Source organism: Eretmochelys imbricata, chromosome 1 (genome assembly GCF_965152235.1).
Source record: "Eretmochelys imbricata isolate rEreImb1 chromosome 1, rEreImb1.hap1, whole genome shotgun sequence".
In the NCBI taxonomy this organism is placed as follows: domain Eukaryota; kingdom Metazoa; phylum Chordata; order Testudines; family Cheloniidae; genus Eretmochelys; species Eretmochelys imbricata.
In genome coordinates, this window is record NC_135572.1 from 202,906,511 (window position 1) to 202,919,577 (window position 13,067).

General features: G+C 50.6%; 1 protein-coding gene across 1 annotated transcript in view; it reads right to left on the bottom strand.

The window, feature by feature from the left end:
- Positions 1-6,601: 6,601 nt before the first annotated feature.
- LSAMP (limbic system associated membrane protein) overlaps positions 6,602-13,067 on the bottom strand; it is a 434,442-nt gene continuing 427,976 nt past the window's right edge. Inside the window, 2 exon segments of the mRNA XM_077807324.1 lie at positions 6,602-6,746; positions 6,748-6,802. Coding sequence (XP_077663450.1) covers positions 6,602-6,746; positions 6,748-6,802 — 200 coding nt within the window.

Sequence of the window (13,067 nt, forward strand, 5' to 3'; positions counted from 1 at the left end):
GGGGCAGTTAGGGGCAGGGGTCCTGGGAGGGGGCACTCAGGGGACAAGGAGCAGGGGGGGGTTGGATGGGTCGGGGGCTCTGAGGGGGGGCAGTCAGGGGGTGGGAAGTGGGAGGGGGTGGATAGGGAGTGGGGTCCGGGCTGTTTGGGGAGACACAGCCTTCCCTACCCGGTCCTCCATATAGTTTTGCAATCCCGATGTGGCCCTCGGGCCAAAAAGTTTGCCCACCCCTGTTCTAGCAGAATAAGAGGCCACTGGGGGCAATATGGGTGCTAGAGATTCATCCAGTGCTGTGTTTAGCGACCTCAATGGCACCAAAGGGTACAGCATCTGGTAAACAGCATAAGCTGAAATCACGTGTAGGGAAATATTTTCCGCTTAACCGCCGTGGTGAAATCCACGTGGCTTGTCTGTTATGTCAGCAGATGTTAGCTACAGATTTTGGCCTGGCTGGGTGGGAGCCATGTCTCTGCAGACCCACATCCAGCAGCACGCTCATAAGGGTGGGCATATTTACACAAACCAGGGTGAGCAGCAGCACGGTGGGGGCAAGGACCCAGCTCCAGCTCCAGCACCACATCCATTCTAGGGCACACTTTGCTGAGTAAGCAGCATGCTCCCCACTTCCCACCGGAGGGCCGACGTCAGACTGACCCAGCGGTCCCTTTCTGAGAGCTCTGAGACGGGTTCACAGCATCTCCCTGTGCCCCCGTCCCCAGCAACCCATAACTGAAAGCTGCCTGTGCAGATACTAGTGCATCCGATCAGGGTGGAAGGTCAGGGCTTTTGGGAGCTCACAGCTGCTGCTGATCCATGGCGGCAACTGCCAAACTCTTCTTTGATGCCCCTTCCCCGGCCGCGAAATTTGCCAGGCAGTCAACAGTTCAGGAGAGCAGGCCCCTGTGTGGGAGGGGTAGGAGTGTGCACCTGACTGCATGTTCTGGAGCAGCAATCAAACCACTCATGATGTCGGCTCAGACCAGCTTTAACCACAGCCACAGAGAGCAGCTTTGAGAAGATACGTGTTTCCCTCAGCATACAGGAGGAGTGATGTGCTAGCAGGGAAGGGAGGTATACTGCCTTGCAACTCAGGTTGCAGCAGTTTCTCTGCGCTGATAGGAAAGTGGCCAGTGCTCTGCAGCCAGAAAAAAAACATCCTTACACTGTACATTGCATTCTCCGAGAGCCTTGGTTACAGCAGGAACCTCCCTGCCACCTGGGGAAGCAGGAGGTGGGAAAGCTCTGATCTCCACAGGATGTATGAGCAGCTGGCTGCTCTACAGGGTTTCTGTCTGCATGGCTCAGGCCCAGACAGACAGCAGCCTAAGCCCTGCAACAGCAGAATGGCCACTAATCAGGATTCCGTGTCTCCCTGATGCCCTCTGGTGATACCATCAGGATTGTGAGTGTTTCCCGGCCTCTCCTGCTCCATTTCTCTTAGCCTGGGGTAGGCCTGTTGAGAGAAATTTGGGACCCCAGCAGCTCCTGTTTTCTGGGGCCTCACCCCCCCCTTTCCATTTCACCCCAGTTACAGACGTTTTGGGCCCACCCCAAGCTCAGGGCCCCGGTACATTCCTCCCCCCACCTTCCCTCCATCCTCTCATCAGCCCTATCTTGGCCCTTCCTGCTCTACCTTCCAGGTCCCGGGCCCCAGGGCCTGTTCTAGGGGAGGGCAAGCAGGGCTGTTGCCTTGGGCACCAACTTCCAGGGGGTGTTGTTCTAGTGCACCACTTGGCTTTCTTAGACTCTTCTCCACTGCGATTGGCTGGCCTTTTGGGAGCGGGGGGGGGAGGGGGGAGTGGGGTATCGGTCCCTCGTGGGGGTTGTATGCCAAAAACATTTTCCATCCTGGCTGGCAAAATAGCTAGACCTGCTCCTGCTGCCCCCTCCCCCCGCAAGGTCCATTTATTTCCTAGCATCATGGGCTCTCTTTTTCCAGCTCCCTCCTCCTTCTGATCCATAACCTACATGTTCCTGCTCCCATTCCCCAGCACCAGACCCCTTCTCCTTCAAGTTCTAGACCCCTCTCCTCAGATTTCCCATGTGCTAATTTTTCCTTCCCGACTGACCAGTTTCCCTCCTGCCCTGTGTCCATTTCTCCGTTTCCTGGACCCTCCTACTCTATTTTCCTGAATCCAGCCCAATCCTTCTTACTCTGCTTCCCTCCACCCCCTGCTGTGTCCCCATCTCCTCCCTTCTGCTGTTTCCATGTAGGCCTTGGGTCTTCTGGCCATATTTTCAGGACACATCTCTGTGTGTCACCCACTCCTAGCTCCTCGTACTCCACTGGCCTTTCTCCCACCCCCTCCTGTTTTCTCCTCAGGTCCTGACCTCTCATGCACCATTTGCTTGTTTCCATGCTTCTCCCTCTCTTGCTCCATTGCCTGTTGTCCCATCCTTTCCTACTCTGTTCCTGTTCCCAGCTCCTACTTTTTCTATGCATAACCTGACCCCTCCCCCTTTTCCTGGGTACCTTCCTGCTCTCTTTTGCCACGTACTGACCCCTATCTCCCCATCCCCCAGACTCTTCTGCTCCAGTTCCCTTTGCCCTGGTCCCCCAGCCTCCCTTCTTTTTACCAGCCCACCCAGCTGCTTTTTTGCTTCCACTTCCAGGCTCCTCCCACTCTGCTGCACCCATCCTTCCCCTACCCTCTTGAACAGCTCCCTTTCCTCTCTAGGCCCCTGCTGCTGTGTCTCTCTGTGTTCAGAACTCTCTTGCCCCAAGCCCTTTGTCTGACCCCACCCAGCTCCATTTTCCTTTGTCCCAGGGAGGAGGAGGGGGATGAGATTAGCTCTAAAGTCATGAGGGTTTTTTTAAATAATGACAGGTTTCAGAGTAACACCCATGTTAGTCTGTATTCGCAAAAGGAAAAGGAGTACTTGTGGCATCTTAGAGACTAACCAATTTATTTGAGCATAAGCTTTCGTGAGCTACAGCTCACTTCATCGGGCATCCAATGCTCAAATAAATTGGTTAGTCTCTAAGGTGCCACAAGTACTCCTTTTTTAAATAATGTTTTTCTGAGCTGGCTGATGTTTGAATCCTCTGCTGCCATGTGTGCGTGTGTGAGAGAGAATTAGTATTGCTGACTTACAGTGAGAAATGGGATTTTGGCCACACTGCCCAGACATCAGTGAACCTTGGGCTCCAGGCCCCACATCCACAACTCTGCACCCCTAGCCCCAAATCAAACAATGGTGTGCCCCAGTTCTCATGTGTGCCCGAGCCACACAATTCTGCATCTCCTCTTACTCTCCCCCAGTGCAACCTCTGCAGCTCCTGGGGGTCTTCACTGACCTTGCCCAGGCCTGGGGGGAGCAACTGCAAGGGTGAACTCCTCCCCCTCCCCCTGCCCCTCCCCCTCCCCTTCCCCTTCCCAGCCCTGGTGTTGCACAACTTGCAAGGATGGGAAGAGCACAGAGCAGGCTGACCCATTGCACACAGGAGGGCTGGGGAGAACCATACAGACTGACCCATTGTTCACAGAGGTGAGGAGGAGGAGCACAGAGCAGACTGGTCCATGGTTCAGGAGTGGGGGAAAGCACGCAGACTGATCCATTGTTCACAGGAGGGGTGGGGAAGAGCGTAGACCGACCCATGGTTACAGGGGCGGGGGGAAGAGCACAGACTGACCCATTGTTCAGAAATAGGGTTGCCAATCCTCCAGGATTGTCCTGGAGACTCCAGAAATGAAAGATTAATCTTTAATTCAAGATTATGTCAAGTGATGGAACCTCCAAGAATACCTCCAACCAAAACTGGCAACCCTATTCACAAGAGGGGAGGGGGAGGAGCACAGCCTGACCCGTTGTGGAGGGGAGGACACATACCCCTGCTAGCTCTGATTGAGTGAGGAGGTCAAAAATAGAAATGATGGTGCAATGGGCTGGCTGCCCCAAGTATAAATCTGTCTGAACCCCTAGGGCCAGACTTGAGGGGGGCAAGCCCATCTGGCTGCTCACAGCGCTGGGTCTGCCAGGCTATTTTTAGCACACTAGTTTGCTCAGCGGCAGCACTGGTATGACTACCTGAGCTGGAAATTACTTCTTCTCCAGCTGCAATGCAGACATACCCTAAGTGCGCTTTTCATTCTGCTCCAGCCCTGTCTGCGCTGGACTCCTCTGTGTCTATGAGTAACTTCCCCACAGGGGTTCTTCCCCATCCCTCCCTGGAGGTGGCTGTTCTGTGCCAAGTCGCTAGGGTGACCAGGTGTCCAGTTTTAGACCGGAACAACCGGTCAACAAGGGATCATGGCAACTCCGGTTAGCACTGCTGACCAGGTGACTGCATGCTGACTGTCTGGTTGGCGGCACCCTGTGCAGTGGGGCTGGTAGCCTCCCTGCTGGCTTCCGTGCTGCGCAGCTCCTGGGAAGCAGCTGGCATGTCCCCCGCTCCAGCCCCTACATGTAGGGGCAGCCAGGGGGCTCCGCACGCTGCCACCATCCCAAGCACCACCCCTGCAGTTGCCATTGGCCGGGAACCGCAGCCAATGGGATCTGCGGGGACAGCGCCTGCGGACAGGGCAGCACTTGGAGCCGCCTGGCTGTGGCTCTGCATAGGAGCCGGAGAAGGGACATGCCGCTGCTTCCCGGAGCTGCTTGATGTAAGCGTCGCCCGGAGCTTGCACCCCTTAGCCCCCCTGCAGCCCAACGCCCTGCCCCAGCCCTGATCCCCCTCCCATCCTCTTACCCCTCGATCCCAGCCCGGAGCATCCTCCTGCTCCCAAAAGCCCTCATCCCTGGCCCCACACCAGGGCACCCCCAGCCAGAGCCCTCACCCCCTCGCATCCCAACCCACTGCCTCAGCCTGGAATCCCGTCCCACATTCTGAACTCCTTATTTCTGGCCCCACCGCGGAACCCGCACCCCCATCCAGAATTCTCACCTACCCCCGCACCCCAGCCCCCTGAACCAGCCTGGTGGAAATGAGCGACTGAGTGTGGGGCGAGCGAGCGACAGAGAAAGAGGGGGATGGAGTGAGTGGGGGAGGGGCCTCGGACATGGGTTGGGGCGGGGCAGGGATGGGATCTCAGAGGAGGGTGGGGCAGGAGCAGGGCAAGGGTGTTCGGTTTTGTGCGAGTAGAAAGTTGGCACCCCTAAGAGTCGCACGTCACGAGGGGCCATTTGCAAAATTCAAATTAAATGAATGCATTTGCTGGGGGACCTCAGAAAGCCCCTTGCAGGCTGCAAGACTGAGCAAATACCCTCATTAACTCTGCTGCAGAGGGCAGGGCCCACCATACTGCCCACTGAATTCCAAAGAGATACTGTCCTGCAGAGCCCCCCTCCCCCAACGACAACTTGGTTGCTGGCATAGAAGGGGAAGAGGCAAGGAAACATTCAGTGTCCCAGGTGGGAGAAGAGGGGGAAGTTGGCATCCTGAATCCCATTTGGGACAAAATGCTGGATGGAAAGACTTAAGAACTGGTTGAGACAGTGTGCATACCCATCATTGTGGTTAACACAGGATATTATCCTCATCTCACTGGAAGTTTTGTCATCTGCATCAGTGGGAGCAAGATCTAGCCTTGCATACCCTTATGAGTGTAGACTTTGGACACAGCTCTCTCTGTGCTCCACAACAGCGTGTTGAAAAATCTTTGGGTAGTTTGCGTAGGGGATCCCACACATTCCCTGTGCCTTTCACTGCAAATCCATGGCCATTAAGGACTTCATAGTTATCACAGTGCTGCAAGCCATAGCCATGTGGAACTTCAGTGCAACAGTCAGTTCCTTTGGCATTGGCTGCTCTTACAGCTTGAGCTAGAGGATAATCTCATAGATTCATAGATATTTAGGTCAGAAGGGACCATTAGGATCATCTAGTCTGACCTCCTGCACAACGCAGGCCACAGAATTTCACCCACCACTCCTGCGAAAAATCTCTCACCTATGTCTGAGCTATTGAAGTCCTCAAATCGTGGTTTAAAGACTTCTCTCTTTGTATAGCAACCTTCTCAAGCATATGCTGCATCCCTCTCTAGTGGCTTGTTCACATAAAGAATAATCTGCTACTGCTACCCCCCCCCCCCCGAAGTTATTCCTTTAGTTCATGGGGTCTGTGCCAGGCTGAAATCTTGCTGCCAACCCTGTGGTGGTGGCGGTGGTGGTGGAAGGTCATCACATCAAGGTCAAAGATGTATGAATTAACAGTTCTCATTCCATCCAATAGAGGGCACTAGTTGTGTATATCCACCGGCCATTTCGGTACAAAAGCATGGCACCAGGTGTAGACTTGGGAGAGGAAACACTTCCTTACTACACACCTGGATTCCTTCATAAGACGATGTGAAGGAAATAAGCAATATGTGAAGACCTGACCAAAATGTCTTCTTGTGGAAGGGCTGAGAGTGAGGTTAAACTCTCCCCAGCTCCACTCCCCCAAATGCCCATGAATCCTCGGTCATTGCCCCAAATTTCCTTCCAGACTTGCTACTTCTACATGGCCTGGAAAATGTGTGAAAAATGAAGTTTACTAAGTTAATGCCATGGGCTCAAAACTATGTGTGAGGGGAAGGGAAGGGAAATTAAGGTGCATTTCTTCCTTTTCACGTTTATTTAGTTTTTGTTTGTGGTTTTTTTTGTTTGTTTTTTTTTAAGATCACAGAAGAGCAGAGCATTCATACATGTAAAGAAACAGAAACAAGATAACAGAAGTTAAATACATTGAGGAAAGAAAAAAGAAAAAGCTTTTTGTTGGTGTCAGGTTTTGTTTTGTTTTTTTCCTTCTTCTTCTTTTTCTTCTTTTTTTTTAACACACACACACTTGCGCATTTAAAATTTTCTTCCACAGAGCTAGTATCTGAAAACAAACCAATGGCAAAAAATAAAATGGCCGTGTTCTTGTTTCATTAAAGAGACGTTCAGCTCATGTCTACGGTGCTGGGGAAAAATATATATAAAGATATAGAGATATATATATATATATTTATATGTATATAACACTGTTAATGAGAAGAGTTCTAACCACCCCACTGTGTAGCAAGAAGAAGGGACACTGGACCTCTTCCCTAAGGCTTGGAGGATGAAACTTAGCTCCAGCTGAGGAAATTGAAAGGTTTGGGGGCAGCTGGTGGAGCCAATTTTTACTCTCCCCTCCCCCCGCACCCTTTCCTTGTTTGTAGAAAGTCACCACAAACCATGCAGCTGATGGCTTTCTATAGACAAATTGCTAAAAGCAAATTGAGAAGTGTGTGTCATGTTGCATGTGTCACCGGCGGGTCTGGGAAAGGAGAGTGGTGTGGTGGCTGTGTGAGGGATTTTTGGAGGAAGGTGGCATGTGTGTGTTGTAGGGATATCGGGAGGGATGATTATCTGTGTGACGGAAAGAGGGAGCAAATGAAATAACTTCAGAGCTGGAAGACACTCCTCAGCTGGGAAGTTCTCTCCTTGTGGATAGTTTCCTAGGTGGTCTTGCTCCTTGCGGCCTAGATGTAGACACATACACATACTCAGGTTCCATAAGAGGTGCTAGGCATTCTTAGAGGGAAGTAAAGGGTTTGACTGAGGACAGATAGCAGGGCTCAGTTCAATCCCTCTTTTCTCACGGATATGCTGAGGTGTTGATGGATGGGGCCCCAATTAGGGTATCACAACGCACGTTCCCCACGGGGCTCGGGAAGTCAGCTGAAGATATACACAAATTGGGGAGAGGTAGTTCCCTGCCCCGCCTGGAGATTTCCTTTGTTGGATAGGACCTTTGCCCCCTAATGTGCTCCCCAAACAGCCTTGCCATGAAGTCAGCCCTACCACCAGCTCTGTAAGCCTGTCCTGACTGTTGAGCACCCTCCCTTCCTCTACTGTCTCGTGTACTCCTTAAAGGTTTGCAGGACCTTTTGGTGGCACTAGCTAAGCTGAACCTGCAATGAGGTAAGGGCCCTTTACCTTCCATTTCCTGGGCTAATTTAGAGGGGATGTCCTCTTTTCCTTGCTCTTTTCAGGGTGGCTGGCTTGCCATACAGGTGCCTCCCCAAGCCATGCCTGGATAGGGGATTTTGCTGGCATCCTTACCAAGCTGATTTCCTCCCCGCTGAGCTAGTGAGATAGGAAAACAAGTGAACACAATAACCCCCATAGAAACCATGCTGAGGTGTCCCACTGTAAGATGTAGGTGGGAAGGGAACTTTCCCCAGCATGTTAAATAGAGGGGAACAGGGGGATGGTTCAACAGTTCGACACACCCCTTAATGTCCAGAGGAGTCATGCAGCTAACTCTCCGAGGCACCACACTGGAAATATACCCCTTTGAAACGATGCTGAGAGCCAATGGTCTTCCTCATTGATGTGGCTGGGAATTCTGTGCATGGATTGCGAACAGCACATGGCCCTAACTTTTTTATTAACGACATAGCCTGGGAGACCATCTCCTAGTTTAATTCTCTCTTCCTGCCCCCACCACTCTGCTCCTCACGGGAGGGGCCTCTTTTCACAGTCTTTTCTGTGTACTTGTCAAAAATGAAATAAGCTTTTGCCACCCTCAGGAGGGAGACTTAGAACTTCCAGCTCTGCCTCACCTCCCCAAGACTGTATTCCATGGCACCATTTGGTGTGGTTTGCTGTGTGATGTCAAGCACCATGAGATTTTGGCCATGGGTCAGTGGGGTTGGAGCAGAGGACATGGATTGTACTATTAGACTTGGGAGAGGAAACACTTCCTTACTACACACCTGGATTCCTTCATAAGACAATGCGAAGGAAATAAGCAATATGTGAAGGCCTGACCAAAATGTCTTCTTGTGGAAGGGCTGAGAGTGAGGTTAAACTCTCCCCAGCTCCACTCCCCCAAATGCCCATGAATCCTCGGTCATTGCCCCAAATTTCCTTCCAGACTTGCTACTTCTACATGGCCTGGAAAATGTGTGAAAAATGAAGTTTACTAAGTTAATGCCATGGGCTCAGTTTTGAAACAAGGGCACCTTAATTGGATGCTCAGAAAGGTACGTATGTGCATGGACTGGATGCATCTGTATCTGAAATCCAATCTGAGCATTGAAACAGGGGTGGGTAGGTGGGTGGACTTCTGAACATTCTGTGATTGACTCTTGGTCTGGCATGGGAGAAAATTGGCTTTTGCCCCTGATTCCTGAACAGTAAATGCGATGTAAAGGGGTGTAAACTCAGGCTGTAAATCAGTTTACACAAAGAACCAAAAAACCTGTTTAATGTCACTGTTAACATGACCCTGATGGTAATCCTGGTCCACACAACTTTGTTGGTGGAGACAGCAGGGGTCTACATTGCTACTCTACATGTCTGGAAGTTGTGGTCTGGAAAAGGCTCATAATGCTGAGATACCTGCGTTAACTGGAGATTTTCACGCCCACCTTCCCAGCATTTCACAGCCATGCATCGCTTCATTCTTCACCCAGCCAGACACATACAGACAACACGCTGCAATCATGTATGGCGTTCAGGTGGCCCCAGAGGGCTGCGTTCACACCGTTCATTTCCTTTCAGAAAGTTGCCCCCCTGCCCCCGCCCACTGGTAACCTGAAAAGGGTTAGAAATCTGCGAGCCAGTGAGGGGCCATATATTAAATCGAAGCGTTTGTTCCGCTGCTTGGACATTAGGGGCCATTTCATGTCACTCTCGTATATTTACAAACTCGTGGAAGAAATACAATCTCTTTTTTTTTAATACCACTAAATGTTAAACCTCCATCAATCAAACACAATTATACCTACGCTCTCAAGGACCTGGTGTCCCATTCCAAATCCCACTGAGGGGCAGGGCAGCAAACACGTGAGTGGATTTTGAGGAGGGGGTAGAGGGGGCCAGAGAAGCAGGGCCATTGGGGGTGGCCTCAGGAGAAAGGCTCTGCACTGGCGGATATGGCTTTTCAACGTAATTATCCACAGGGCTGAAGAAATGATCAAGGAAAATGCCTTTTCCCTTCTTCACTATGGCCCTGATCTTGGGAGGCGCTGTGCAACCCTCATTGACTTCAATGGAAATGGTGGGTGCTCAGGACCTCTCAGGAGATGCTCAGCAACTCGCAGGATTGGGTCTGTTAAAAAATTAAATAAGTATTCCCCCACCCCAGCTCTCAAGTTAAAGGGACAGATACTGTCAAGAGTGGAGATCCCAGAAGCAAACAAAATAGCTGTAATACTATGCACTTGCATCATGCCCAGGGGTGCTGGAGGTACAGCGGCATCCCCGAGTTTGAAGTGGTTTCCATCATATCCAGGGTTCACAGTTTGGTTCAATGGCTCCCCACGCACCCACTATACAAATTATTCCAACGCTGATGATCATGCCTTTCAGCAGTTGTATTGGAGAGTGAATCTTATTACCCCCCAGAGTTCCTACACTGTGTCCTGCTGAGAAAAGCTGGGACTGCAATGTTTGTGAGCTCCCCAGAGCCAGCGCCCCAGCCCCATTTTACAGAGGAGAAACTGAGGCACAGACTCACTCAAAGAGTCAGGGGCACAGTCAGGAGTAGAACCCAGGAGTCCTAACTGGCAGACCTCAGCTCTAACCACTAGACGAATGGTTCCTCCCAACCATCTTTGTCTTTTTCTGTTCCAAAAGTCTGGGATTTTTGTTGTTGTTGTTGTGTGTGGTTTTTTCCCCAAAACAAAAGCTTCATGCTCTTTTTTCTACAAACATTTAAAACAATTCACTGCCAGTAGCCCAATACTTGTGAGGAACCATACAATAACAAACCGCTGTGTGCTGCCTAGTGCTCATGAACAATCGTACAATAACACAGCAATATGTGCTGCTCCGAACTCATCAGTGACCCTACAATAACAAACCAGTGTGTACAGCTCAGCACTCCTGAGCAATCCTACACTGATGAAACAATGTGTTCAGCCCAGTCCTCATAAACAACCCTTGACATTCTCCCTGCAGTAACAAATCAGGGCGGGCAGCCCACCACCTCTGAGCAACCCTACAATATCAAATGAGCCAATATGTGGGAGCTGGCGCATAGTCCGTCCCCCAAGTGCAATATCTGCTACTGGACTTGTAGAATCACTCCCCTCCCTACAGCAAAACCCATCAGACTCAGAAAGAATCACCAGCAGGGGCTAGAGGGCTCCTGTCCTAAGAGACTCTGCAGGGCTTATGGTCAGTAGGTCACCTACAGGATAAGGCCCAGATTCTCAATGGTATTTAGGTGCCTAATGCCCAGTGAGTTCAACGGGAGCCAGGCGCCTACATACCTCTGAAGGTCTGTGCCTCATTGTCTGTCCCCACTGGATTCAGTCCCACCGGGAGAGGTTACAACGCCTAGTCCCTTGCGCCAGAGAACAAAAGCTGAGCCCTCACTCTGGGTCACTGAATGATTTCAAACCCCTCCCAAGCAGTGATGGTGTCATACCTGTTATCAGGGAGCACACACACATATTCTGGGGTGTGATTTTTGTGGGGATTATTCTCCAGTATCCCAAAACACAGCAGAGCCCACCTTGAGCTGAGCACATACCTTGAGGGATGGGGGAAAACCCCCTTCCCTTGACTGATGACATCCTGCAGGCCCGTTTCTCTGCTCTCCTCCCCTAAAAGACACTCAAAGACTAATATTTATCTGCAAGTCTTATTGGCTGCGAGACGCCAGGCTGCCTCTTTAATTGATTGTCTGTCTCTGCCCCAAAACTGCCTCGCTCAGCAGAAAAGAGGCCGTGCTGTTGAGCTGCTTGATCAAGGTAAGCGCTGCCGTGTTGAGCCGGCCCTGAATAATAGGGAGCCTCTTGCAGATTTCGTCTCAGCTGAGTAAAGGGAAGGACTGAAACACAAAACAGAATTAACTCATTGCTTTCTGGTGATCAGTCTCCCCTTTCTTAAGCCTGCTCAAGCCAGAGAGATTTCCGTCCTACCTCCCCTAAGTTTTTACAGCAAATTCCAGGCAGATCTGAATTGTATTTATTTGTGGGGGGTGGGGTGGAAAGAAGCGAATTTTTACTGCTTAGGAAATTGGAGTAGAACACAGTAAAGGTCACTGCGCAGCTCCTAAATCCTGACCCACAGCACCGCTGCTAAACCAGTTCCAGAGGCTCTGCTGAAAAAGAGAAGGGACTGGCAGTCCCAACACATCTTCTGCTGTGGACACCCAGATCATGGCACTTGTGACCCTAAGCGTATTTAAACACAGGTTGCCAGATACAAACACTGGTGCATTAACCCAGCTGTCCCCTTTCACAGATGATCAGTACAGACAATGGGATACGTGAAGCTCTTCAGATTTGCACGTGTCCCATTGCTTACATCACATCCTGCAGGACCTGTTGTTGAAATGGCAGATTCCAGCAGATAGATAGCATTTCAATAACTCTCTTTCAAGTGACCTACTCTGAGATCCACCACCTCTTCTCCAGCAGGTGTCACTAGAGTTTCTTTCATCAACTACCTCCTCCTCTGACCATCCAGAGGGCAAGGATGTCTAGAAACAACCTTAGCAACCTTGATGTGTTACATATTGGTCAATAAAATACTCCTCCCCACACTGTGTACCCCCTTGTAACTCTCTTCAATGCGCCACCCAAAGCTTCTTTGTTGTATGCCAAGAATTTTGGCCCCAGCTTTTTTACAGTCCCAAGTTCTGGCCATTTTCTGAACCAATTTGAGTTTTCTTTAAAGCATAAAATTAAAGAAGCTCCGTCTAGGTATTTTCATGGTGGCCGAGAGAGACATTTACAGGTTTGCTTTGATTGTAACAAGGAGGTCAGAGGGACAAAAGGTTCATTTCTATAGCCATACTGAATGGTTATGGATTACCACTTGGAGGCTTTTCTGTTAAGAGATATTTAATGGCCATGCCATACCTACAGGTGCAGAAGATCAGTGAAGCCCAAGTTATCTCACTGATTACCTCTCTTCCCAAACCCCCCAGGAGTGGGTACTGGAGCAGTGCTCTCGAAGTGCTGCCATCTATGGTTCTATGGATCAGTCACATTGATTTTCTACCTGTTTGGACATACACACAACCACAGACATGAAGCAGGAGCCATTATTCTGATGCACTACAGCTGAGTGTCAGCCGGGTGGGGTTGATCAGAGAACGGTTAAAAAAGTATGGAGATTGACGCTTCCAAACAATACGGCCAGGAGGATGTCAAGGC